The 25,291-nt window shown below is 43.7% G+C and overlaps 1 protein-coding gene across 5 annotated transcripts in view; it reads left to right on the top strand.

Moving 5' to 3' along the window:
* The window catches only part of inavab (innate immunity activator b), a 49,228-nt gene that overhangs the window by 12,291 nt on the left and 11,646 nt on the right, over positions 1 to 25,291 (top strand). For 4 of the 5 annotated variants that reach the window (XM_055654595.1, XM_055654599.1, XM_055654594.1 and 1 more), the window contains exons 2-8: positions 3,589 to 3,677; positions 14,366 to 14,490; positions 15,387 to 15,509; positions 16,179 to 16,404; positions 20,382 to 20,417; positions 22,251 to 22,512; positions 25,033 to 25,185. In XM_055654595.1, coding sequence (XP_055510570.1) covers positions 3,589 to 3,677; positions 14,366 to 14,490; positions 15,387 to 15,509; positions 16,179 to 16,404; positions 20,382 to 20,417; positions 22,251 to 22,512; positions 25,033 to 25,185 — 1,014 coding nt within the window. Of the gene's footprint in view, positions 1 to 3,588; positions 3,678 to 12,952; positions 13,119 to 14,365; positions 14,491 to 15,386; positions 15,510 to 16,178; positions 16,405 to 20,381; positions 20,418 to 22,250; positions 22,513 to 25,032; positions 25,186 to 25,291 lie in introns of those variants that run through there. The other variant, XM_055654596.1, reaches the window with a different exon arrangement.

Raw genomic sequence — 25,291 nt, 5'->3', positions numbered from 1 at the left:
ATGGGCCAAACGCAGGCAAATGGGACTAGGTTAGATTGGGTGTGTTGGTCGGCATGGGCAAGATGGGCTGAAGGGCCTGTTTCTGTGCTGCATGACTCTCATGAAGTGCTGCAGATGGGACTATTGTTGCCTGGTCTTGTCTCACACTAATACTGATAACAAATCTTGTTAATCTTTGTGAATTAATAATTTTAGCAAAGGCTTCTTAACCAAATAAACATTGGGCCTCAAAGATAGACACAAAATGCTGGATTATCTCAGCGGATCAGGCAACATCTCTGGAGAAAATGGATAGGTGACGTTTCGGGTTGGGACCCTTCTTCAGACTGATTGTAGGGGTAGGGGTGAATTGGAAGCAATAAGTGACCAGGACAAATCGGGGTCGGCAACAGATGACCTCGGGTAGAGTGGTTCCCTGATAAGCCGATTGTTGGCTCGGGACGGTGTGATCCCAAGAGAGATACATCATTGCGAACTGTGGAACTGGTTAATGGGCTTATAATGAAGGAAGGGGAGCAAGGATGGGAGGGGGCAGGGGAGTGTTTGAATGTTCAAAATATCAGGTTTACACTGTTTACACTTTATATGGTAATTTATTGATGTCCTTATCACTGGCAGTTAGTGCTGCTTATGTGTCTGACACTTAATGTTAATTGTTTCACAGAAGTCCAAATACCAACAGGCATTTCTGCCACAGACACATCAAAGGGCAGTGTGTAAACAGAGCGGACATTTTACTGCGTTTTAGTTGGTGAGGTCGTTTCTGCGGCAGGGAAGGTGCAACCAGGTGGACAGGGCGGCACAGTGGCGCAGCGGGTAGAGCTGTTGCCTCACAGCGCCAGAGACCCAGATTCAAACCTGACCTCGCGTGCTGTCTGTGTGAAGTTTGCACGTTCTCCGTGTGACTGCAAGGGTTTCCTCTGGGTGCTCCTTTTTTCTCTCACATCCAACAGATGCATGGGTTTATATGTTAATTGTCCTCTAAACTGCCCCGAGTGTGTAGGGAGTGAATGATTATTATTAATATTATTATTAAATCATTGAAAACATTAGCAAGGCAGTGGTGCTGGTTTCCGCCAGGCGTTGCTATGTACGACAGTAAGTGTGGATGGCCATTGGCTCGCTAGAAGCTCATCCGCCCTTTGACAGGTCTTCTTTTTGGTCCTGCTGGGGTTCTACAGCCCTCCCTCCCCCCCGGCAAAACAGGTGGGGGAAACGGTTTAGTCAACGACTATCTGACCATGGAGCAGGTAGCACGGGATTACATGGTACCCGTGACGGGGGGGGGGGGAACTCCCCCCGACCTGCCCTGTGTGATGAGAGAGTGGGATAACATAGAACAAGTGTGAACGATGGTTGGTGTGGACTCAGTGGGCCGAAGGGCCTGTTTCCATTCTGTATCCCTAAACTAAAAATTATGTACAGGTAGTTGTTAATAATTACAAAACATTAAAGAGATGGTTCTTTGGATAAGCAAGCTGATTGTATTGATTTAAAAAAATACTCTACTAATAAGAACTGTACAACTAATTTTAAGGCCTGGATTCATAATAAGCCTAAACCTAAATCATCCCATCACTTCTCGTTTGCAGACTCCACTGTCAATGCCGAAAGGGCACGTTTTTTAAATGTTAAAGTGCATTCAGAATAAAGGCGTTTCAGTTTATACAATTTTGCACTCCAATAGTAGTCATTTCCAACCAATAACAAACATTGGCAGCCAGATTTTGCTTATAATTATATATGTCGAACGATCTCACACCATAACATGCTTCTAGGAATTCAATCCTTCCTGCAATTTGACAGAAGACAGATCGGTAGCACAGAGAATAAATACCTGTGGTGGAGACAGACAAGGCAGCACGGTGGCACAGCGGTAGAGTTGCTGCCTTACAATGTCAGGGACTCGGGTTCGATCCTGACTATGAGTGTGGCCTGTACGGAGTTTGTACCTTCTCCCTGGGACCGCATGGTTTTTCTCAGGTTGCCCCGGCTTCCTCCCACACTCCAAATACATGCAGGTTCGTAGGTTAATTGGCTTCAGTAAAAAATTGTAAATTGTCCCTAGTGTGTAGGATGGTGTTAGTGTACGGGGTGATCGCTGGTCGGCATGGACTCGGTGGACCGAAGGGGCTGTTTCTGCGCTGTATCTCTAAATTAAACTAAACTAAACTATCATTACTGATTCGAATAAACAAATTCTTACTCCCGCTATCTTACATTTCTTGATTAATTGAGTTTAGTTTTTTAGTTTAGGTCAGGTCAGGGGGAGTTCCCCCTGCCACGGGTACCATGTAATCCCGTGCTACCTGCGCCATGGTTGGATAGTCGGCGACTAAACCGTCTCCCCCACCTGGTTTGCCAGGTGAGGAGGGGACTGTGGGCCCCCAACAGGACCAAAAACAAAACCTGTCAAAGGGCGGATGAGCTTCTAGCGAGCCAACGGCCATCCACACTGCATTAGAAGTTGCGATCACTGTCGTACATAGCATTGTAAGGAATGATGATAAAGCACACACATCAAAATCCTGTACTTCCAGCGGCGGAAGTGCGCAGGGTCTGGAGGACAGAGGTGTGTGGTGCTTCCATCACCGTTCCCGTTGGAAACCAATAACACTGCGTCGCTAATGTTTTCAAGGATGATGAATTTTTAGTTTAGTCTAGAGAGCTGGTGGGTGCCTTAAACACCTTCACCCTGTGGTGGTGGAGACAGATACAATAATAGCATTTAAGAGGCTCTTAGATAGGCAGACGATAGGCCCAAAATGCTGGAGTAAGTCAGCAAGACAGCGAGACGGAATGGATGACATTTCGGGTTGAGACCCTTCTTCAGACTAATAGTCAGGGGCGAGGGAGACATAGAGATATGGAAGTGCAAGGTGCGAAAATGCAGATCAAATGTGGACGATGTTCATTCAGTTCATTGTTAGCTGAGCGAAAGGTGACAACGAGGTTTACGATTAGTAAAATTTAATCAGGACAGTGAAACTAGTTGGAGACCTAGGATGGGAGAGGGACGGAGAGAGAGGGAGAGCATGGGTTAGTTGATGTTGGATAAATCAATATTCATATTTTAAATAGGCAGATGGGTATGCAGGGAATGGAGGGATGTGGATCACATGCAGGCAGAGCAGATGAACTTATCTTGACATCATGTTTGGCATTGACATTGTGGACTGAAGGGCCTGGTCCTGTGCTATACTAGGCCTATCTATTTTTACATTCACTTTTGAAGGATTGTGATTTCCCTTGTTTGGATGCATGGTGAAAACCCTCCAGCACAAATAAAAGACTGATTTCTAATATTACGTCTGTCTGGTTGTTAGTTTGTAGTGCATTTGTTGCTGAGGTTGGCAATCAGATCAACATGAGGCTGATTAAAATGTCCAAAAACAAGAAAAACATTTTTTGAAAGTTGCTTTTTAAAGCTCTATGTTATCCCATTTCCACCCCCGCTCCCTACACATTCAGAGGGCAATCATATGTTTTATACAGAATGTTTGGAACATAAAAGTGTGTTTTCAATTTGGGTTTGTCTACAATTGGCACGTAATTAAATTGCTTATTTAATTAAATTAATTATTACAGGACTGAAGGAAGACCAGGAAATAATCCACTGGAGATGGAGAGCAAAGATGCAGTCAGTGATTCTGATAGTGGAGTCATTCTTCAATCAGGTAAACTTCATTTAGTTTTCCTTTGCAATATTATTTGATCAGAGCAACCTATCACTTTATTGTTCCTTTATTAACTCTTGTTCGTATTTCCTTGCCATTTAATTCTCTCTTCACGTATGGTTGTAAATCTATCAATTAATTAATCATCAATCAATCAATCTTCCGAATTTAGTAAGATCCAGTTGTAAACTATTATAAATGTACTATCTTGTATTACTATGAATAGATTAGGATCGTGCAAATACACCCAGACATCACGAGAGGAATAGATCGGGTAGATGCACAGAATCTCTTGCCCAGAGCAGGTGAATCGAGGACCAGGGGACGTAGGTTTAAGGTGAGGGGGAAAAGATTGAATAGGAATCTGTGCAGTATTTCTTTCACACAAAGGGTGGTGGGTGTATGGAACAAACTGCCAGAGGAGGTAGTTGAACCAGGGACTATCCCAACATTTAAGAAACAGTTAGACAGGTACATGGATAGGACAGATTTGGAGGGATATGGGCCAAATGCGGGCAGGTGGGACTAGTGTCGCTGCGACATGTTGGTCGATGTGGGCAAGTTGGGACGAAGGGCCTGTTTCCACGCTGTGTCACTCTATGACTGTATGACTCTGTAAATCAGTAATTATCAGAAATAAAAATCAGAAGTGAGTCTGAAGAAGGGGCCCGACCCAAAACGTCATCTATTCCTTTTCTACCGAGATACTGCCGGTTACTCCAGCTTTTTGTGCACGTCTTCGGTTTAAACCAGCATCTGCAGTTCCTTCCTACACGTAATTAAATTAGGAATGGGTGCAAATGATTAACATTGCATTTACAATGCTAACTATTTGCTTTGCAATAACTGATATCAATAGCAAATAATCAGTTTCTATTAAACAACCTTTACTTTCAGTGCAGAGTCCTGTATAGGTTTCGGTTAGATGTTTTGTATTTTGTCTACAAATATTAACATGGGGTGGAAACCAGATTATTGGATGCGATGATCGTTTGCAAATGGAAATGCAAAGTCAGTCAAAAAAAAGGTTGAAAAATCAAAGTTAGTAGAGGTCCACCACCGATTTTCTGCCAACTGGTGGTCCAGCACCCCCTTTAATCCAGACAAAATTATGAGAGTGTGCACATGAAATCCCTCCTCAAAGTCCCCCCAAAAATGTGGCGCCTAGCCTTGGCCGGGTGAAGCAGGCGATCTTGACCTCAACAGGACTTCTGTGGCCGATCAGCGGGTTGATTTGCCCCCTGTGGCCAGGGCTCTGGAACTCCGGCCCGGCTGGAGCCGGCAGATCCGCTCCCATGGCCGACTTGTGCAGCCGACTTTGCGGGCCGGTGTCTCAGCCCCCCGAGGCCATGACCTCTGTTGGCAAAACGGATAATCCAGAAAGGCTCTGGAAGCAAGGGGGCCGGAAAATCAGTGGTGGACCTGCACATCAAATTATGACCTCCTGTTCTGTAAAGACAAAATGGTATTAACTCTGAAGATAGACTTCTGAAGAAGGGTCTCCACCCAAAATGTCACCCATTCCTTCTCTCCAGAGAAGCTGCCTGTCCCGCTGAGTACTCCAGCATTTTGTGTCTATCTTCATTTTAAACCAGTATCTACAGTTCCTTCCTACACATGTTATTCCCTCTGTTGATTAAGAATGTAAACATAATAGAAAGCTTCTCTTGCAACCTGTGTCGAGTCTACAGGACTTGGGATTCATAAGGTCATAAGGTCATGTGATAGGAGCATATTTAAGCCATCTGGCCCATCAGGTCTATTTCGTTATTCAATCATGGATGATCTATCTCTCCCCCCTAACCTCATTCTCCTGCCTTCTCCCCTGACACCCATACTAATCAAGAATCTATCTTAAAATATCCATTGACGGCCTCCAATGCCTTCTACGTCCTCTAATTCTGAGGCTATGAACTCTAGTCCCAGACTACCCTACTAGTCAAAACATCCTCTCCACATCAAGGTTATTGTATTGCATTAGCAGAGGGCTTGTTTTCTCTTAATGTAAGGGATATACTAGTACCTACTTCAACTCATACAGCACTTTTTTTTTTAACAAGAATTGTATTAACAATTTTGTCGTTGCCTTATTTCCATGATTATTTTCAAAGCTTAGCTTTAAGAAATTGAAATTCCATGTTCCGACAAAAGCTTCGATTTCATCAAAAGAAACTTCAGGCAAAAGTCTTAACATTCAGATAGTAAGAACCCATATTATAATTTTAAAGACTTTATCAATTAGGGGTATATCATTCTAGATGAGAGATTGTAACAAACTCGAATAGTTGTTTCCATAAACTATTTTCATCACAAAAAATGCTTGATATCTGTTCAAGACATTTTTGCTGTAAAACGAAGTTGAAACACATGGTGTTATTGGGAGTGCTAGGGGAGTGAAGGCTGGTTTATCTCCAGCGTGGGGGAGTGACAACAATGACTTCACTGTGTCCGCATTTTACGTGATAAAGGGCAGGCCACAGAACACCAGGTACGGTGGCGGCAACCTTTGTGATCAATGGTGCCTGGAACGCGCTGCCGGGGGTGGTGGTGGAGGCAGATACCATAGTGGCGTTTTAAAGAGACTTTTAGATAGGCACATGGATATGCAGGAAATGGAAAGGTATTGATTTTGTGCAGGCAGATAAGAGTTGGTCTTGGCATCATGTTCGGCCCAGATATTGTGGGCCATTGTGGGGTATATTTTTAGGGGGATATATTTAATAGGAACCTGAGAGGTAACATTTTTACACAAAGGGTGGTGGATGTATGGAACGAGCTGCCAGAGGAGGTAGGTGAGGCAGGTACTGTTGCAACGTTTAAGAAGCATTTAGACAAGTAAAGTATTTGGACGGGATAAGATTGGAGGGATAAGAGCCAAATGCAGGCAGGTGTGACTAATGTAGATTGGGCATGTTGGTCAGCATGGGCAAGTTGGGTCGAAGGGCCTGTTTCCACACTGCTCAGTATATCTCTATGGACTAAGCTGGGGGGCAGTGTTAGCTGTGGGAGGAGGCTGCTAGGGACTGGGTGAGTGGGAAGATGCAGTATGTGGATAAATGTGAGGTTATCTCTCTGGACCTGGGTCTGGGTCATGCAGATAGGCATCAGGTGCAGCAGGCAGTAACAAAAGGATAGATTTCATAGTTTGAGTATAGAAGAGGTCTTCCGGAATCATGGTGACCTACCCATGTTTGCGTCCAGATATGGTCTGCCTGACCGAGGGAGTGAGTTACTCACCAACATTCCTGTGTCCTTTATGAAGAAAGACTGGATAGACTTGTACTGTTAGGATGAGAGGGGATCTATGCTCGAAGTTCTGTTATCCAGGACAAGGGGTCACAGCTTAAAGGGGACATTCTTAAAACCGAGATGGAATCCACACAGAGTGTGTTAATGGAACTCTACAAAGTTAGTTGATCATGATCAGTCAGAAACCAGTGATGGGAATATAAATAACTGAATGGGTCAGTATTAGTTCCAATGCTCTTTTTAAATATGGGGTTGAACAGAGAGAGTAATGTTTTGATTTTGCACATGACATAGAAATCATGATGCACCAAACAGCCTCCTGTATCAGACCTCAGGAATAAGACACAAAGTGCTTTCATAAGTTCATGTCATTAGTGCTATATTAGGCCATTCGACCCATCGAGTATACTCTGCCATTCAATCCTGGCTGATCTATCCTTCCTTATAACTCCCCTTCTCCACGTAATCTTTGCCTCCCATACTAATTAATAAGATTTTTTTGTCTTTGGTATCTGAATTTTTTTCAAGCCTGAAGATGAGTCTCAACCCGAAACGTCACCCATTCCTTCTATCCAGAGATGCTGCCTGTCCCGCTGAGTTACTCCAGCATTTTGTGTCTATCTTCGGTTTAAACCAGCTTCTGCAGTTCCTTCCCACAAGACTTTTTTAGTAACTTCAGCGGGTCGGGTAGCATCTCTGGAGAATATGGACGCTTTTGGTCGGGACCCTTCTTCAGACTTATTGTAGGTACATTGGAGCAAAGTCCCCCCCAACCCCACACCCATGTACCCCACCTGGACTTGCCCCTAATTGTCCCCTCTCGCTCCACCTCCACCCTCATTCCTTCCTCTAGCTTCATAATTTGCAACTCTTCAATCATGACAGATGTTGTCATAGGTGACGTTTCAGGATGGGACCCTTATTCAGACCGAAGTTGGGGGTTGGGGGGGGGGATGGAGGACATGTGAGTGTTTTTCGACGAGCAGCTGAAACTTGAAGTCATGTTACTGCTGCAGGCAGCCAAGCCCAGGCCACACCTGGAGTGTAATTGTGTAATGGCCACCACGCCTTGTTCAACAAGTACATTGGTTTTGGAAGGAGTGCCATGCAGAATTACAACACTAACAGTCGGTGAAGTCATAAGGAGGGATTTCACAAGTCGTATCGCCCAGAGTTTGGAAGATTGAAAGCTGATTTGCACAGATTTCTCATCATTCTCAGGGAAAACTGATGGGGTTGATGGAAGAAAATATTTTTTTGCTAGTTAGAAAATGTTGTTGAAACATTTTGTAGGATACAGCCGGCCCTTCGGCCCGCCAAGTCCATGCTGACCATCAATCACCCGTTCACACTAGTCCTATCTGTTCTGTCTGTTCACACTAGGTCTATCAGTCCAAAGAATGGTCCTGACCCAAAACCCACAGAGATGCTGCCTGACCCACTTAGTTACTCCAGAAATTCATGTCTATCCTTGGTATAAACCTGCACCAGTAGATCATTTTTAATTACACGCAAGTTCCATGTTACCGCGCTCTCTCATCCACTCCCTTGCACAATAGGGGCAATTTACAGAGGGCCAATTAACCCGCAAGCTCGCAAGCCTTTGGGATGTGGGAGGAGACCGGAGCACCTGGTGCAAACCTCACACACAGGCAGCACCCGAGGCCAGGAACGAACCTGGGTCTCTGGCGCTATAAGGCAGTGGCTCCTCCTGCTACTCCACCGTGCCCTCCTTGTGGGAGCCTGGAACATGGCCTGAAAATACAAGCAAGGAGCTTTGGAAACCAGTCTACACACAAACTGTGTGAGAAACTTGGATGTGGTGAAATAAACTGCAGATGCTGCTTTATACTGAAGATAGACACAATATTCTGGAGTAACTCAATGGGTCAGGCAGCATCTCTGGGGAATAAGGAGGGGTGACATTTTGGGTTGGGACCCTTTCTCAGACTGAAAGGAGAGGGGAGGGAACTGGAGGTAAGAAAAGGCCAGAACAAAGCAGAGCCGACCACAGCTGACCAAAGGGTGGAACTTGAAATTGCCTTGGAAAACAACCATTGACCCTGGGTCAAAAACCAGCTTTAAGCCTTCGATAATTGACTTTTGGTATGGCTAAAACTCTCTAAAATGGGGAAATAGATCAAAGGCGGATTTGAGATGATTTCATTGTCTGGTAGACTATATTTGAGGCACTACATGCCACACTCATTGCTTTCTGCTTCAGAGGGACTGAGAATGGCTGGATGTTCTTTCTTGTTAATTAACCTGACAACTCCATCTGGTCACATCTTAAGAAATCTCACTTGTAAGAGCAGATGGAGAGGATGTCCTTGTTTCCTCTAAAAAAAAAAACTTGCTCTGCACATCTCCTTGAAACATTACCGCACTCACCATAAAGCTATGCCTGTTGTCTTTGACATTTCTACCCTGGGACAAAATGCTCTGACTATCCCCCTATCAATATCTCTCATAAGTTTAGATGCTGTAGACTTTACTTTGGAGATACAGTGCGGAAACAGGCCCTTCAGCCCACCGAGTCCATGCCAAGTAGCGATCACCCCGTATTCTAGCACTATCCTACACACTAGGTATAATTTACAATGTTTACTGTAGCCAATTAGCGAATTAACCTGTACGTCTTTGTAGTGTGGGAGGAAACTGGAGCACCTGGAGAAAACCCCCGCGGTCACAGGGAGAACATAAAAAGTCCCTGCAGACAGCACTGAGACCCGTGTCTCTGGCGCTTTAAGGCAGCAACTCTACCGAGGTGCCACTGTGCCATATTCTAGCAGATCACCCCTCAACCTTCGGCGTTCCTGAGAAAACAATCCAAGTTTGTCCAACCTCTCCTTAAGCTTAATAAAGGCAGCATCCTGTTAAACCTACTCTGCACCCTCTCCAAAGCCTCCACATCCTCCCAGTATTGGGGTGATCAGAACTGCACGCAATGCTTCAAATGTGGCCTAACCAAAGTTCTATAAAGCTGCAACATGACCTCTTGGCTCTTATCGTCAATGCCCCGACCGATGAAGGCAAGCGTACCATATGCCTTCTTTACCACTCTATCTACTTGTGTTACCACTTTCAGAGAGCTGTGGACTAGGACCCCAAGATCCCTCTGCACATGAATCAGGGAAAAGAACGGAAGCAGATGGAGATGGGTGTGGGGGTGGCAGTTTATTGAAGGTGTAGACAGATGATGTAAAATATCAAGCACGAACACAAAAGCTGCCAATGCTGGGCTCTGACAAGTAAAGATGGTGATAATAGGAGCCATTATGGGGGCGTGAGTAGCAGATGGCCGAGGAGTGAGGGGAAGCCGGTGATTGAGAATGAGTGGGATCCAGGAGATACAGCTTGGAAACAGGCCTTTCGGCCCACCAAGTCCATGCCGACCATCGATCACCCTGTCGGTCACAGTAGTTCTATGTTATCCACTTTCTCATCCACTCCCTACACAGGGGCATTTTTACAGAGGCCAGTTAACCTACAAACCCACACGGCTTTGGTCTGTGGGATGAAACCGGAGCACCCAGGGGAAACCCATGCGGTAACTTACAAAATTCTTAAGGGGTTGGACAGGCTAGATGCAGGAAGATTGTTCCCAATATTGGGGAAGCCCAGAACAAGGGGTCACAGTTTAAGGATAAGGGGGAAGTCTTTTAGGACCGAGATGAGAAAAACATTTTTCACACAGACAGTAGTGAATCTGTGGAATTCTCTGCCACAGAAGGTAGTTGAGGCCAGTTCATCGGCTATATTTAAAAGGGAGTTAGATGTGGCCCTTGTGGCTAAAGGGATCAGGGGGTATGGAGAGAAGGCAGGTACAGGATACTGAGTTGGATGATCAGCCATGCTCATATTGAATGGTGGTGCAGGCTCAAAGGGCCAAATGGCCTACTCCTGCACTTATTTTCTATGTTTCTATGTTACAGCGAGAACGTGCAAACTCCAATATGGATAATGCATGGTGTTGGGCGCAAAAATGGGTTCGTAGTCAAGTGATAATTACCATGCCCAAATCAATCCCCAATTTTTAATTAATTATGCAATTGTTCATTCATTTCGCAACTGAGAAATTTCTGGTCACCTTAACATATTTGCAATACATACAAGTTAGAGCACGTCCTTGTTTTTACAATCATATGTAACATGAAAGACAGTTTGATCTGTCAACAGCTCAGCCAGTAGAATCCTGTTTGTTTCAGTTCTGTGTTGTAACCTGCAAGCCAGCCACAGAAATATGTTAGAATTGGCATGTTCTGGATTTCTGACTGCACAAGAATTAAATTAAATGGGGAGCACAGTGGCGCAGCGGTAGAGTTGCTGCCTCGCAACTCCAGAGACCCATGTTTGATCCTGACTATGCGTGCTGTTTGTACGGAGTTTGTACATTCTCCCTGTGACCGTGCAGGCTTTCTCTGGGCGCTCCCATTTCCTCCCACACTCCAAAGACATACAGGCTTGTAGGCTAATTGACTTTAGTGAAAAAAAATTGTCTCCAGCATGTGTGGGATAGAACTAGTGTCCAGGTAATTGCTGATTGGTGGGCTGAAGGGCTTGTTTCCATGCTGTATCTCTAAACTAAACTAAAAAACTAATCTAAATACCTGTCATCAGTTAAATGTTGATCCTGAAATTACAATGTGAACTTAACTTGTTCTAAATTAATAGAGGTGAATATTAACAGAAGAATATGAAATGTCTGCTGTTTTAAGAGATTTTATCCGATTGCAACTACTGTTGGTTGCTAAATTGGGGCACAATGATTTTCATGAATGCACTGATTATTTGTGAATTCATCATCGTCTGCGTTGAGTATAAGTATAATTGTCCATCCTCAATTCAATGATACTTCATTGTACCATGTACCTAGGTCCAGCGGAAAGCTTTGTTGTGAGTACAACCCAGTAAAATCATGTAGCCGTCCACACCTAGTCAGTACACAAGTGTCACCATTTTTTGCCACCGACAAAGTTACAAAAGTTCACCGAAGAGTTCTATCCACCGCCCACCGCCGTCACGTGCCTTCATTAGTCCCTCAAAGTTCTCACCAGCACCCCGCCAGGTCCCCTCTTTGTTCACGGAGTCCCCCCCCCCCCCCCCCCCCCCGCCAGGGCCCATCCTCATTCAAGGTAGCCCTCCTTGCTCCAACGGACCTCCTCGCTCTCCAACAGGTGGGTCCTTTCTGTGGTGTCTCCCTCCAGGTGGACGCTTATGTGTGACATCGTCTAACGTGGGGAGACTGGTACACAGGTAGCCACCACACTGTCCTTGACAGAGAGAGACCCAGGCCCAACGGCATGGACTCCACCATGGTTTGGAGTCTCTCCTTGCTGTAGACTTCTTCCCACCCTCAACCATCCTCCGCCTGTTCCACCATCGAGATCTCCTTCATGGGGCTCCCTTGGTCAGGAACCATCCCTTCAACCTACCTGCCACGAGACAACATATGATGAGTGTTTGAAGGCTCTGGGCCTGTACTTACCGGAGTTTAGAAGGATGAGGGTGGAGCTTATTGAAACTCACTGAAAACTTATTGGGAAAAAAAAGGTGTCAAGAAGATGAAAGGGTGTTGATTGAGAGGGAAGATGTGAAATGTGAAGCCTGAGGAGGAATATACCTGGCAGGGGCAAAGATCTTATAGCAGAGCTCTGCTATAGGATCTTTGGGCAGGGGGGGCAGGGAGGGGGGGAACGCAAGGTGGTGGTGCTTGTGATATAAAAAGCTTATGTTTTCTGACTGTGTTCCTACTGCCCAATGACTCTAAGCAGAGCTGCTATTGTCTTGCTCAGACATGACAACATCCAGAAATGTACAGACGCAGCTGGGAAGGGCATGAAGACAATGAGTCATTTCAGAACACATTACGTTCTCACCGGATATAAATGCTGCCTTTGTCAGTCACCTTGCTGAACATTGTTTTCAAGTTCCTAATTTGCCAAAGCCTTCTCCCCTCCTCACCTGGAGGCAGTGGTGAAACGTGAAGCACTGCAGCTTAGCCCGCGTGCGTGCGTGCAGTTGCTGCGGCAGTAACATTTACACAGCAACTCGAGCGGGAGTTCGAGTCGTTCACTTTGCTGGAACTGGGGACTGCCCAGGAAGGCATGATGAAGGATTTAGAGTTCAAAGCCATTTCTGGAGCTCCGAGAGATGTAGCTAGTCGGAATGTGTTAAAGTTACAAAGTGCACGTAAGTTGTGGCTACAAGGGGAGATAATGGGAAGGGCAGTGGGAACATGCTGTGACTTGTAATAAAGATTGTGTAGAGCATGGAGTTTGGAATGGCAGGGAGTGGAGGATGATTCTGCAATCAGTAGAGTAGTGAACTAGAATGTCAGTAAGTGACAGAGCAGGAGTAGAACTCGAGGCGGCACAGTGGTGCAGCAGGTAGAGCTGCTGTTGTCTCACAGCGCCACAGACCCCAGTTCGATCCTGACCGCGGGTGCTGTCTGTATGTGGAGTTTGCACGTTCTCTCCATGACCAAGTGGGTTTCCTCCAGGTGCTCCAGTTTCAATATCAATGGGCAGAAGAAACTGGTTTAACCTGGCATCATGTTCGCACAGGCATTGTAGGCTGAAGGGCCTGTCCTGTGCTGTACTGTTCTATGTCCTAATATGTTTTCAATAGAATTAAATATCTTGCAGGTTAATTGGCCTCTGCAAATTGCCCCTGGTGTGTAAGAATGGATGAGAAAGTAGGATAAATAGAACTAGTATGAATGGATGAACGTGTGCAGAAGGGCCTTGACCCAAAACGTCATTAAATTGTTTAAGAAGGAACTACAGATGCTGGAAAATCGAAGGTAGACAAAAGTGCAGGGGAAACTCAGCGTGTGCAGCTGCATCTATGGAGCGAAGGAAATAGGCAACGTTTCGGGCCGAAACCCTTCTTCAGACTGAAGGAAGGTCAATCAAATTGATTGAGTTCAATTAACATAATATGGATTATTTTTTTAATTGTGAGATACAGCATAGAAACATGCCCTTCAGCCCACTGCGTCCATGCTGGCCATCGAGCACCCTCGGGGGGAATACTGAACTTATTTCACGAAGGTTGCAAGTTCAGAGTTGCAATTGCTGTTGATGAGACTTCATAACGTAATAATGCAGAAGAATATTCCATTTTTGAGAGACCGTCAAGCCAGCATTTCCCCACTTTCAATGTCTTGTTTTCAAATTAATATTAGCTAATAATTAATAACTTGTGCCTAGCCTTGTTATTTTGTAATGGGTGATCAACCAACTAACCAATCAATCATCCAATCAATCAATCAATTAACCAATCAATCAATCAATCAAATCAATCAAGCTACTATCTATCTATTCAGCTTGTATTTGTTTCTGTAGTATATTCATCATTCATATTGGATTTTTTTAGGTTGAAATGATGTAGTGTATTAATTTAGCTCTTCACATTGCTTTATATTGTATTTACAGGGTCAGATAGTCCTCAATCTATGATGAAAGATCGTTATTGTTCATTCATTTTACGTAAACAAATGCTGGAGGAAACCCTTGAGGCTTGTTTGACTGAACTGAAAAAACTGTGTTTACGCGAATCAGTGAGTATTGGTATTACAATGGTATTAATTTCTAGATGTAGCAATGATAACAGTATCTGATATTAATGGATTATTCTGTTCAACCTGTATTATAAAAGTAACAGGCGCAGCATATTGTGTGACAAAACTTTCATCTTGCTTATGTTATTGTTCAAAGAAAAAATGTGCATTTTATTGGACATTTCAATTGGGGACTTTATATTTTCTCAATTTATGAATGATATAAATATTAACAGTAGGTTAGTATTTATCAGTGATATGTCACTGATATATTCATTGTATATCACTGATGTACAGTGATATTGTCATCGTATTGAGATACATTGTATTTCTCAGTATATCACTGATATATCATACTATATATATAGTACTAGACCAAGTGCAGACCCGTTGGGTCTGTTCCCCCAACGTGCGGTTATGGGGGGGAGGCGGCATGCAGCGTCACACACACTAACTATCCCCCCCCCTGCACTGGCGCTAATTACCCCCCTTGATATTATATTAATATTATTAATTTGCTCCTTTTACCCCATAACCACCCTATCTACTGACGCATAGCCCCCCAACTTGCAGTCACATCTAGAGAGGGGGGGGGGGGGGGGTAGAGAGTGAGGGCAAAGAGAAGGGGCAGAGACACAGAGAGAGGGGCAAGAGGGAGAGGGGGTGGCGAGGAGGAGAACAGGGAGGGTGGGTGAGAGGGGAAAACTAATCTATATAACCTCTAGGGCATATCACTCAGCAAAACATTCATCTTGCATACATTATTATTTAAGACAAGAATGCATTTTGTTTGAGGCCATTATATTTCCTTGCTTTATGAATGATACTGTATTACTACCTACAGTCATTATTGACATGGCTTCATCTGTTTATGTTTCACTGTGTTCAATCTTCAGGAGTTGACCGGATATTTGCCGAAGGAGTATCCGTTAGCTGAAGACGAGGAGCCACCCAGTGTCCGCCGCCGTGTGGGGACAACCTTCCAGTTGGATGAGCTGGCAATCACTCCCACAGGAGAGGTAGTCAAGTCAAGAGCGTTTTACTATCATATGTCTTGAAACAGAACAATGAAATTCTTACTTGCAGCAGCACAACAGATATGTAAACATGTACTCTGTAAATACCATAATAACCAACAAAGTTCAATGTATATATATTGAACTTTGTTGGTTATTATGATAATTACAGAGTATATATACTGTATATAGTGGTAGAGTTGCTGCCTCATAGCGCCAGGGACCCAGATTCCATCCATATTACGGATGCTGTCTGTATGGAATTTGTACATTCTCCCTGTGACCACGTGGGTTTGCTTTGGTGTCCTCCGTCACTCCAAAGTCATACAGTTGTACGTTAATTGGTTTCTGTAAAATTGTAAATTGTTCCATTGTTCCTAGTGTATAGGATAGCGCTAATGTATTGGGGATCGCTGGTCAGCACGGACTTGATGGGCCGAAGGATCTGTTTCCATGCTGTATCTCTTTTGTCTAAGGTGTATAGTAAAGTCTAAAGTCTCTGGGTTTATTGATCTTATAACCCGAGGACAGTTTGTTATATTAAAAAAAAGAGTAGAATATAATCACAAAGTATTGTTCACCGACAAGGAGGGTTTCTTGATGGAGCAAGTTGGATTTTCATGTAGAAATATTGGTCGGGTTGAAACTTGTTTTAATTCTGCTATTTGCTAGGACACTGAACTGGACTGTCTGGAGCGAGACTTTACTTTACAGCTACAGTTTGTGGAGGCAGCCAAACGCCTTTCTCAAGAAGGAAATCTGAGCAGGCCCATCAGAAATCAAAGAAAACGCGAGTATAAAAAAGAACAAAAGAAACTAAAAGTAATCAAAAAAGCCATAAATGAACTTAATGTTATATCTGACGAGAGAAGAGAACAGACAAGTAATGTGACTGAAGGTAAGTTACGATTTTGACTCTTAATATAAATATGTAATATGTTACTTGTCACCACAAACATCAGTAGGCATTTCCTGTCATACTGGTGGAACAGTTTCACCCCCGGTATTACTAATATGGGTTGGTTTGTGATATCAGATAGTGGATGTCTAAATCTTTCTTTGGATAGATTTTCTACAGGAAACATTAAATCAGCTCATATTTGAAAACATCTGTGTTCATACACATTATATTATCCACAGCGTGCATTCAAGGGCCAGGGATGAGAATACATGGAGTCATAGGACATCGAACTTAGAACAGTGCAGCACAAGAATAAGCCCTTCCGCCCACAATGTCTATGTCAAACAAAATGCCAAGACTATCTCTTGTCTGCACATGATCCATATCCCTCCATTCCCTGCACATCCATGTGCCTGTCCAAAAGTCTCTTAAATGCCACTATGTTATTTGCCTCCACCACCACCCCTGGCAGCATATTCCAGGCAATCACTTTTAGGTGGTGCAGCAGTAGAACCACTGCCTTATGACGCCAGAGACCCGGGTTCGATCCTGACTACAGGTGCTGTCTGTACGGAGTTTGTACATTCTCCCTGTGACCGCGTGGGTTTCCTTGGAGTGCTCGGGTTTCCTCCCACATTCTAAAGATATGCAGGGTTGTAGTAAATATAATATATTGGCTTCTGTAAATATCTCTAGTGTGTAGGTGCGAACCCGCCAAAGGCCCTGTTTCCACGCAGTTTCTTTAAACTAAACTAAACCCAATCGTACCATAATTGTGTACCAACAGGAATAAACATACCAGTGTTGATATGATGATTAATGTAACAACCAACTAATTAGTCCAATTCATGCCACTTATTATTCTTGGTGGTAGAACTTTCTTGAATCATGTTGCAAGATATTTATTAACACTTTAGTGTTAAGTGTAGAGTCACAGAGTCTTACAGCGTAGAAACGGGGCCCAAATTGTTCACACCGGCCAACATGTCCCATCTATGGTAGTCCCACCGGCTTGCGTTTGGCCCATATCCCCCTAAACCAGGGGTTCCCAACCTTTTCCATCCCGTTTACCCCTGGCAACTTTAATAGCACATAACAATGTTATTTCACTTATTTATGAACAACTAATAATAAACAGATACCAATAAACCAGAACCAAACACAGGCAGTCACTAAGTAAAAAATATGTACAAATTCAGAATCAACAAATTTAGTAGATAGAGTAGAGTGGAAGATACAGAGTGCAGAATATTGCTCAGCATTGTAATGCATCAGTTCCATAGATAGTTCCAGACAGGAGCAGGGTGAAGATGGACAGTGTTGGAAAGAACTGCAGATGCTGGTTTAAGACGAAGGTAGACACAAAATGCTGGAGTAACTCAGTCTGAGGAAGGGTCTCGATCCGAAACGTCACCCATTCCTTCTCTCCAGAGATGCTGCCCGTCCCGCTGAGTTACTCCAGCAGAGGGACTGACTGGGTGGGACTACACTTTGATTATGTTGGCCGCTTTTCCCAGGCATGGTGAAGTGTAGATGGAGACAATTGTGGGGAGTCTGGTATGTGTGATGGACTGGGCTGCATCTAAAAATTCTCTGCAATTTCTTGCGGTTTTCTGTGGTGCATCCTGAAGGAAGGATAAATCTGTCATGGCCTATTTTCCAAGGTTGTCTTTGTGTCCAATGTTTTATTCTTGTTGGCTAGCTTTTGAAAAATTGCCACATTACAAACTTTATTACATGCTTAACTAATATTCTTCATACTGTTCAGTATGACCACTTAACAAATGAAGAGATTTAACTTATTTGTAAACATATTCTACAAGACATTAAAGAGTTTGTACTTGGAGTGTTGCCCAGTTTAGGTCAGCCTGCTATAGGAATGATGTTATTAAGCTGGAAAGAGTGCAGAGAAGATTTACGAGGATGTTGCCAGGACTTGAGGACTTGAGCTATAGAGAGAGGTGGGCAGGATACGATTTTATTCCTTGGAGTACAGTCAGATCAGGGGTGATCTTATAGACGTGTACACGATCATGAGGGGAATAGATATGGTGAATGCACAGAGTCTCTGTGTAAGAGTAGGGGCATCCTTGAATAGGTTTAAGGTGAAAGGGGAATGGTTTAATAGGAAACTGTGGGGCAACTTTTCCACACAGAGGGCATTTGGTATATGGAAAGATCTACCAGATTAAGTATTTGACGCAGGTACAATAACAGCATTTAAAATATATTTGGACAGGCACATGGATAGGAAACATTTAGAGGGATATGGACCAAACGTGGGGAAGTGGGATTAGCTTAGATGCGGCATTTTGGTTGCCATGGACACATTAGGGTGAAGGGCCTGTTTCCATGCTGTATAGTGTCATGACTCTATGAGATATGTGGACAGTCAGGTCATAACTGTTTCATTTTGTAATGTTAGGAAACCTGTATTTAAATGTAGGACCACTTTTGTAGACAGAGAAGTATTAGTAAGACAACTGATTAATGTAACCACCCTCAGGGCTTTCTATAATTCACATGGTTGACAATAATCATAAATATTTCTTTAGTGATGGATATAGTGATTCATAACTCTCAAAGTCTGACCTTGTACCGTAATGCTGAGGTGTTCCCTGTTAATGGGAAGTTCACTCTTGTACGGGGAATTGTTGGGTGCAGATGTTTTGAGAAATCATTCCTGGAATTAGGGAAGATAGCCAAAGGAACTCTTGGTTCCAGCAATCCAAGTTCCTTCTGTGGGCCCAAGAAACATTACTGACTCTTCTTAAGGGTGAAGAGGATAGAATGTTTTATTGTCATATGTCCCAAAACGGAGCAATGAAATTCCTACTTGCAGCAGCACAACAGATATGTAAATATAATACACAGTAAACAATTCTGGCCCAATCCTTACTAGAGTTGGTCTTTGCTAGTAGAGATGTTATTTTCATTGGGCTGCAATGAATTGACCTTTTTTACACTTTCCTAATCTTAGAACCGTAGAGTTATACAGCACAGAGACAACCCCTTCAACCCACCAAGTACACACTGACCATCAAGTAATCAGCACTCATTTACGCTAATCATTTGTTAATTCCAATTTAGTCTCCAATGAATACTTTCAACACCCTGACTTCTAACACTCACCTGCACACCTCAGGCCATTTACAGCAGTCAATTAACATACTAATCATCCGTGAGATGTGGGAGGATGTCAGAACACCCAGGTGCTGTCCGTGAGGGGTTTGCACGTTCCCCCTTAGATTTCCTCTGGGTGCTCCGGTTTCTTCCCACATCCCAAATGTCTGTGGGTTTGGAGGTTAATTGGCCTCTGTAAATTGCCCTGTAACATATAGGGAGTGCATGAAAAGTAGGATACTATAGAACTGGTGTGAATGGGTCTTTGACAGTCGGCATGGACTCAATGGACCAAAGGGCTTCTTTCCATTCTGTATTGTTCTATCAATCGGTTAGTGGAAGGATAAATAATTAATATTCTAGGCCTGTGATCCATACCAAAAATATTAGCTGGTTCTCCTTTCACAAGTAGTGACAAAATATCACAGTTTATTGGGTACTGTGATACTCTGTAGGGATTTGAGATTTGGGCTAGTGGGTCAGCATAGACTTGATGGGCTGAAGGTCCTTTTTTTCTTGCTGTACAGCCATAACTCTATGTAAACGTGAAGTGAAGAGGAGCTACTTCACAAAATTGGGCTAGTGGGTCAGCATGGACTTGATGGGCTGAAGGGCCATTATTTAGTTTGTGTGAGAAGGAACTGCAGATGCTGGTTTAAACTGAAGATAGACACAAAAAGCTGGAGTAACAGTGGGACAGAAAGCATCTCTGGAGAGAAGGAACGGGTGATGTTTTGGATCGAGACCCTTCTATCTTTGGATTACTAAGTTTGTTTCATTAAGTTATAATGCAAACATAAAAGATTTTATTCATTTGCAAAAAGGTTTCATTTCTTATGTTTTAATTTTAGGACCGGGTGCTTCTGATGACAGTTCTCTGGAAGATGGTAAGTTCTCAACATTAAGGGGGTAAAATTGGTTCTGCTTGGTGGAATAAAACAGGGAAATCGAACAAGATGTACTCATCCCATCCCGAGTCTCTCATTTACCTATTATCTACCCCCCCCCCTTTCCCTTCCTCTCTCTCCACTTGCACACAAACCCCTCCCTCCAGCTTTACATTTTGCACCTTCTCTTCCCTCTTGTATGAAAAGAATTTCACTGTGTGTTTGCATATTTAAGAATAAAGGCACCATTACACCATTATCTGACACCCTTTCCCCTCCATTTACAATCAAATCTACAATTTTACCAAAGCCAATTAACCTACAAATCTATACATCTTTGGAGTGTGGGAGGAAATCCACGTGGTCACAGGGAGAACGTACAAACTCCGTACAGACAGCATCCCTAGTGCAGAATCAAACTTGGGTCTCTTGCACTGCCGCCCAGTTTTGTGTTTTGCTTTTGTAAGCAGCACATTTGATCTGTACAGATAAGTTTGAATTCAAGTGCAACCAAGGAGTTTGAGCCAAGCGTCAAAAATGTTTTATTGTCGTATGTCCCAAAATGAAACAATGAACTTCTTACCTGCAGCAGCAAGTAATTTAAGTAATTAAATAACTTTGGAATAAATAGGCAGTATCGGTAATGAAAACCTATTGTAAAACCTGCCTGGTCCAACCCATACCTCTCTTGCCCCATCATTCAAGTTGTCTCTTAACTGCCCTCTGCAATAGCTATTCAGCTCAGGAGAAATGAGGGATGGGCATTGAATGCTGGGCCCATTGTTAATGTTGATATCTCATGAACAAATAAATAATTCATTGTTTTATGAACACGGTGGAGCAATAATAGAGTTGCTGCCTTTCAGCGCCTACAGTGCCTGAGGCCCGGGTTCGATCCCGACTACATAGAAACATAGAAATTAGGTGCAGGAGTAGGCCATTCGGCCCTTCGAGCCTGCACCGCCATTCAAAATGATCATGGCTGATCATCCAACTCAGTATCCCGTACCTGCCTTCTCTCCATACCCCCTGATCCCCTTAGCCACAAGGGCCACATCTAACTCCCTCTTAAATATAGCCAATGAACTGGCCTCAACTACCCTCTGTGGCAGAGAATTCCAGAGATTCACCACTCTCTGTGTGAAAAGTTCTATCATCTCGGTTTTAGGATTTCCCCTTTATCCTTAGCTGTGACCCCTTGTCCTGGACTTCCCTAACATCGGGAACAATCTTCCTCCATCTAGCCTGTCCAACCCCTTAAGAATTTTGTAAGTTTCTATAAGATCCCCTCTCAATCTCCTAATTTATAGAGAGTATAAACCAAGTCTATCCAGTCTTTATTCATAAGACAGTCCTGACATCCCAGGAATCAGTCTGGTGAACCGTCTCTGCACTCCCTCTATGGCAATAATGTCCTTCCTCAGATTTGGAGACCAAAACTGTACGCAATACTCCAGGTGGTCTCACCAAGACCCTGTACAACTGCAGTAGAACCTCTCTGTCCTATACTCAAATCCTTTTGCAATGAAAGCTAACGAGATGACTACGGGTGTTGTCTGTCCTGAAGTTTGTGCGTTCTCCTCGTGACCGCATGGGTTTTCTCCGAGATCTTTGGTTTCCTTCCACACTCTAGAGACGTGTGGGTTTGTAGGCTAATTGGCATGGTGTAAATGTAAATTGTCCCAAGGATAGTGGTAATGTGCGGGGATTGCTGGTCGGCACAGACTCGGTGAGCTGAAAGGCCTCTTTCCGCGCTGTATCTCTCAACAAAACTAAACTAAATCTCTATTTTTTCCTCTTTCATTGACCCATGCTATTGTTTGATTTCCACAGACACAAAACAGCGTCACAGTCAATGTTCGTCCACAGAATTCTTGGCAGCGACCCATCAGTTACAGAGAAGTAACTCACCGCTGCTTCTTCAGCAGCCCCATAGACGCACCCCACCACAAACTCTGGAAGGACTTGTCCTGGGCCGTTATCAGTGCAATGACTATGACAAATCACCCATCATGGACACTGCATGGACGGAATCTAATCTGGACAAACCCTACGAGAGAATCAAAAGGCGTTGCTCTTTAAATAGCAAGTCAAGGTATAGCTTGCATTTATTATCTCATGAGGATCGGTGCTCAATTGGAGTGTTGCTAAAGTCATTGGCAGGGTTCCTGCATCCTATCAAAATGCATTTGATATTCCCATATTGCAAAGTTAGAACATAGATCAGAAATATATTGATTGATTGAAAAACACAACATGGAAACAGGCTTATCGGCCTATCAAGCTGGTTGATACAGACTCAGTGGGCCAAGGGGCCAGCTTCCGCACTGTATCTCTAAAGTCTAAATAACTTGTGGGGCAATGCATGCTATCCCATCGGATCAGACAATAATGCACATAAATACAATGTCAAACTCAAGTACATTATGTGGAGCAATAGGGAGGATACTGAGTTCAGAATATAGTTCCCAGTATTATAGTGCACCAGTTCTGTTGACTCAGCCCAATGTTCTCAATGAACTAGAAGTGAATCGGACAGAACCCTAGCTTATGGAAGAGCCATTCAGAAGCCTGATAACAGAGGGGAAGACACTTTTCCTGACTCTGCTGGTGCCTGCTCTTGCACCTTCTGCCGGATGGGAGCAGGATGAAGAAGGAATGTATGGGGAGGAACAAGTCTTTGATTATGCTGCCTGCTTTTCCGAGGCATCAAGAAGTGTAGATCTAAAAACTCTCTGCTACTTCTTGCGATCTTGGGCAGAGCTGTCCCCAACCTGACAGAATGCTTTCTGTGGTGCATCTGTAGGGGTTTATGAGTCATGGAGACATGCCAAATGTCCTCGGTCTCCAGAGGATGCATGAATTAAATTTCATTCATGGGTGGCACGGTGGCACAGCGGTAGAGTTGCTGCCTGACAGCGAATGCAGCGCCGGAGACCTGGGTTCGATCCCAACTACGGGTGCTGTCTGTACGGAGTTTGTACGTTCTTCCCGTGACCTGCGTGGGTTTTCTCAGAGATCTTCGGTTTCCTCCCACATTATTGCATCAGTAGAAACAGGGTGGGCCACGTGAAGGTTGCAATCTCCCACCCCAACCAGCATAAACAAGGACGAGTCACATCTTGGCCACTCCCTCTTCTTCCCTCTCCCTCAGGCAAAAGGTATAAAAGTGGGAAAACACACACCTCATAGTTCCTTCCCAGCTGTTATCAAGTCAAGTCAAGTCACTTTTATTTATATAGCACATTTAAAAAAACAACTCTTGTTGGCCAAAATGCTTTACATTGGTATAAGAATAGTATAACAAACAAAACAGGCAACTAAACCATCCTATCACCAACTAGAGAGCAGTCCTGAGCTACTATTTACCTCAGTGGAGACCCTCAGACTATCTTTGATTGGACTTTACTGGACTTTATCTTGCACTAAATGTTATTAGCATTATTCCCTTTATCATGTATCTGTACACTGTGGACGGCTCCATTGTAATCATGTATTGTCTTTTACTGTCTAGTTAGCAGGCAATTAAAGCAGTACATGTGACAATAAACTAAACTAAACTCAAATGCTGGAAATCGGAAATCATTGCACAGGTGTAGGGAATCGCATCAAATTTGTTTAACAGTGTGCATAGCCAAATAAAAACAAACACAGATTATTGGTTTCTGCCTGAACTGACAATGTTTGCTTGTCTGGGATGTGAACCAGTTTTGCATGCTTGACAGCTTATTTGCAATTGTATATTCTGGTGGAATCTGTGAGTGACATTCTTCAGCATTATGAACCAGGAAAACAAAATGATCTTGGAGTTCATTGCTGAATCAGTTGAACTGATATATAATCTTACCAAGATGGAATGTCCGAGATAACAAATTTACCTTGGTATGGTGGCGCAGCGATAGAGTTGCTGCCTTACAGTGCCGGGGACCCGGGTTCGATCTCAACTACGGGTGCTGTCTGTACGGAGTTCGTACGTTCCCCCTGTGCCCTGCGCGGGTTTTCTCTGGGTGCTTGGGTTTCCTCCCACACTCCCAAGACGTACAGATTTGTATGTTAATTGGCTTGGTAAAATTGTAAAATTAGTGCTAGTGTACGGGGATCGCTGGACGGCGTGGGCTCGGTGGCCAAAGAGTCTGTTTCCACGCTGTATCTCTAAACTAAACTAAATTAAACTTTCAGAGATGAAGTGAATAGTTTTCTTAATATTAGTTCTATTCCTGCTAGTGTTGCCATACAAACCATGCATTTCTTGATTCCTGTCATGATATCATTAAATAAGATAATGCAGACATAAAGTAAATTTACTGGTATATACAGTATAAGCATCTAAGAAGCTTTGTAGAAACAAGGAACTGCAGATGCTGGTTTACAAAGAAAAGGCACACAGTGGTGGTGTAACTCAATGGGTCAGGCAGCATCATCGGAGAACATGAACACATGATGTTTTAGAGTCAGAGCCCTTTCTTGGACTCAAAAGGTGACATTTCTGGTCAGGACCTGATACGTCGCCTGTCCATGTTTTCCAGAGATACCGCCTGACCCACTGAGTTACTCCAGCACTTTGCTTTTTTTTTTTTCTAATGTCGCTGATTTGTTTCTTTTGTTAATTTTTCAGTAGCCCAGCAGTGACCCCAGTGGAGTCTGTACTGAATGATGTTTCACCCTTTCAGCACTTTGAAATGAGGAGCAGTCACTGCCAGAATCAAAACTCATCAAGTGCGCCCTCAACACCAGAAATGAGGGGGCGTGTTCAACATCAAACAGGCAGGTAAGAAGGTTGACGAAATGTTATGGCGTATTTTTCTCTAGTAACTGGATCATTTCTAATCTGTACAAAAACTACACTCAAAAGGTATTGGGAGGCACAAGGGGGC

The sequence above is a fragment of the Leucoraja erinacea genome, chromosome 24, assembly GCF_028641065.1.
Source record: "Leucoraja erinacea ecotype New England chromosome 24, Leri_hhj_1, whole genome shotgun sequence".
NCBI lineage: Eukaryota > Metazoa > Chordata > Chondrichthyes > Rajiformes > Rajidae > Leucoraja > Leucoraja erinaceus.
This window is presented reverse-complemented; position numbering and strand designations above follow the sequence as displayed.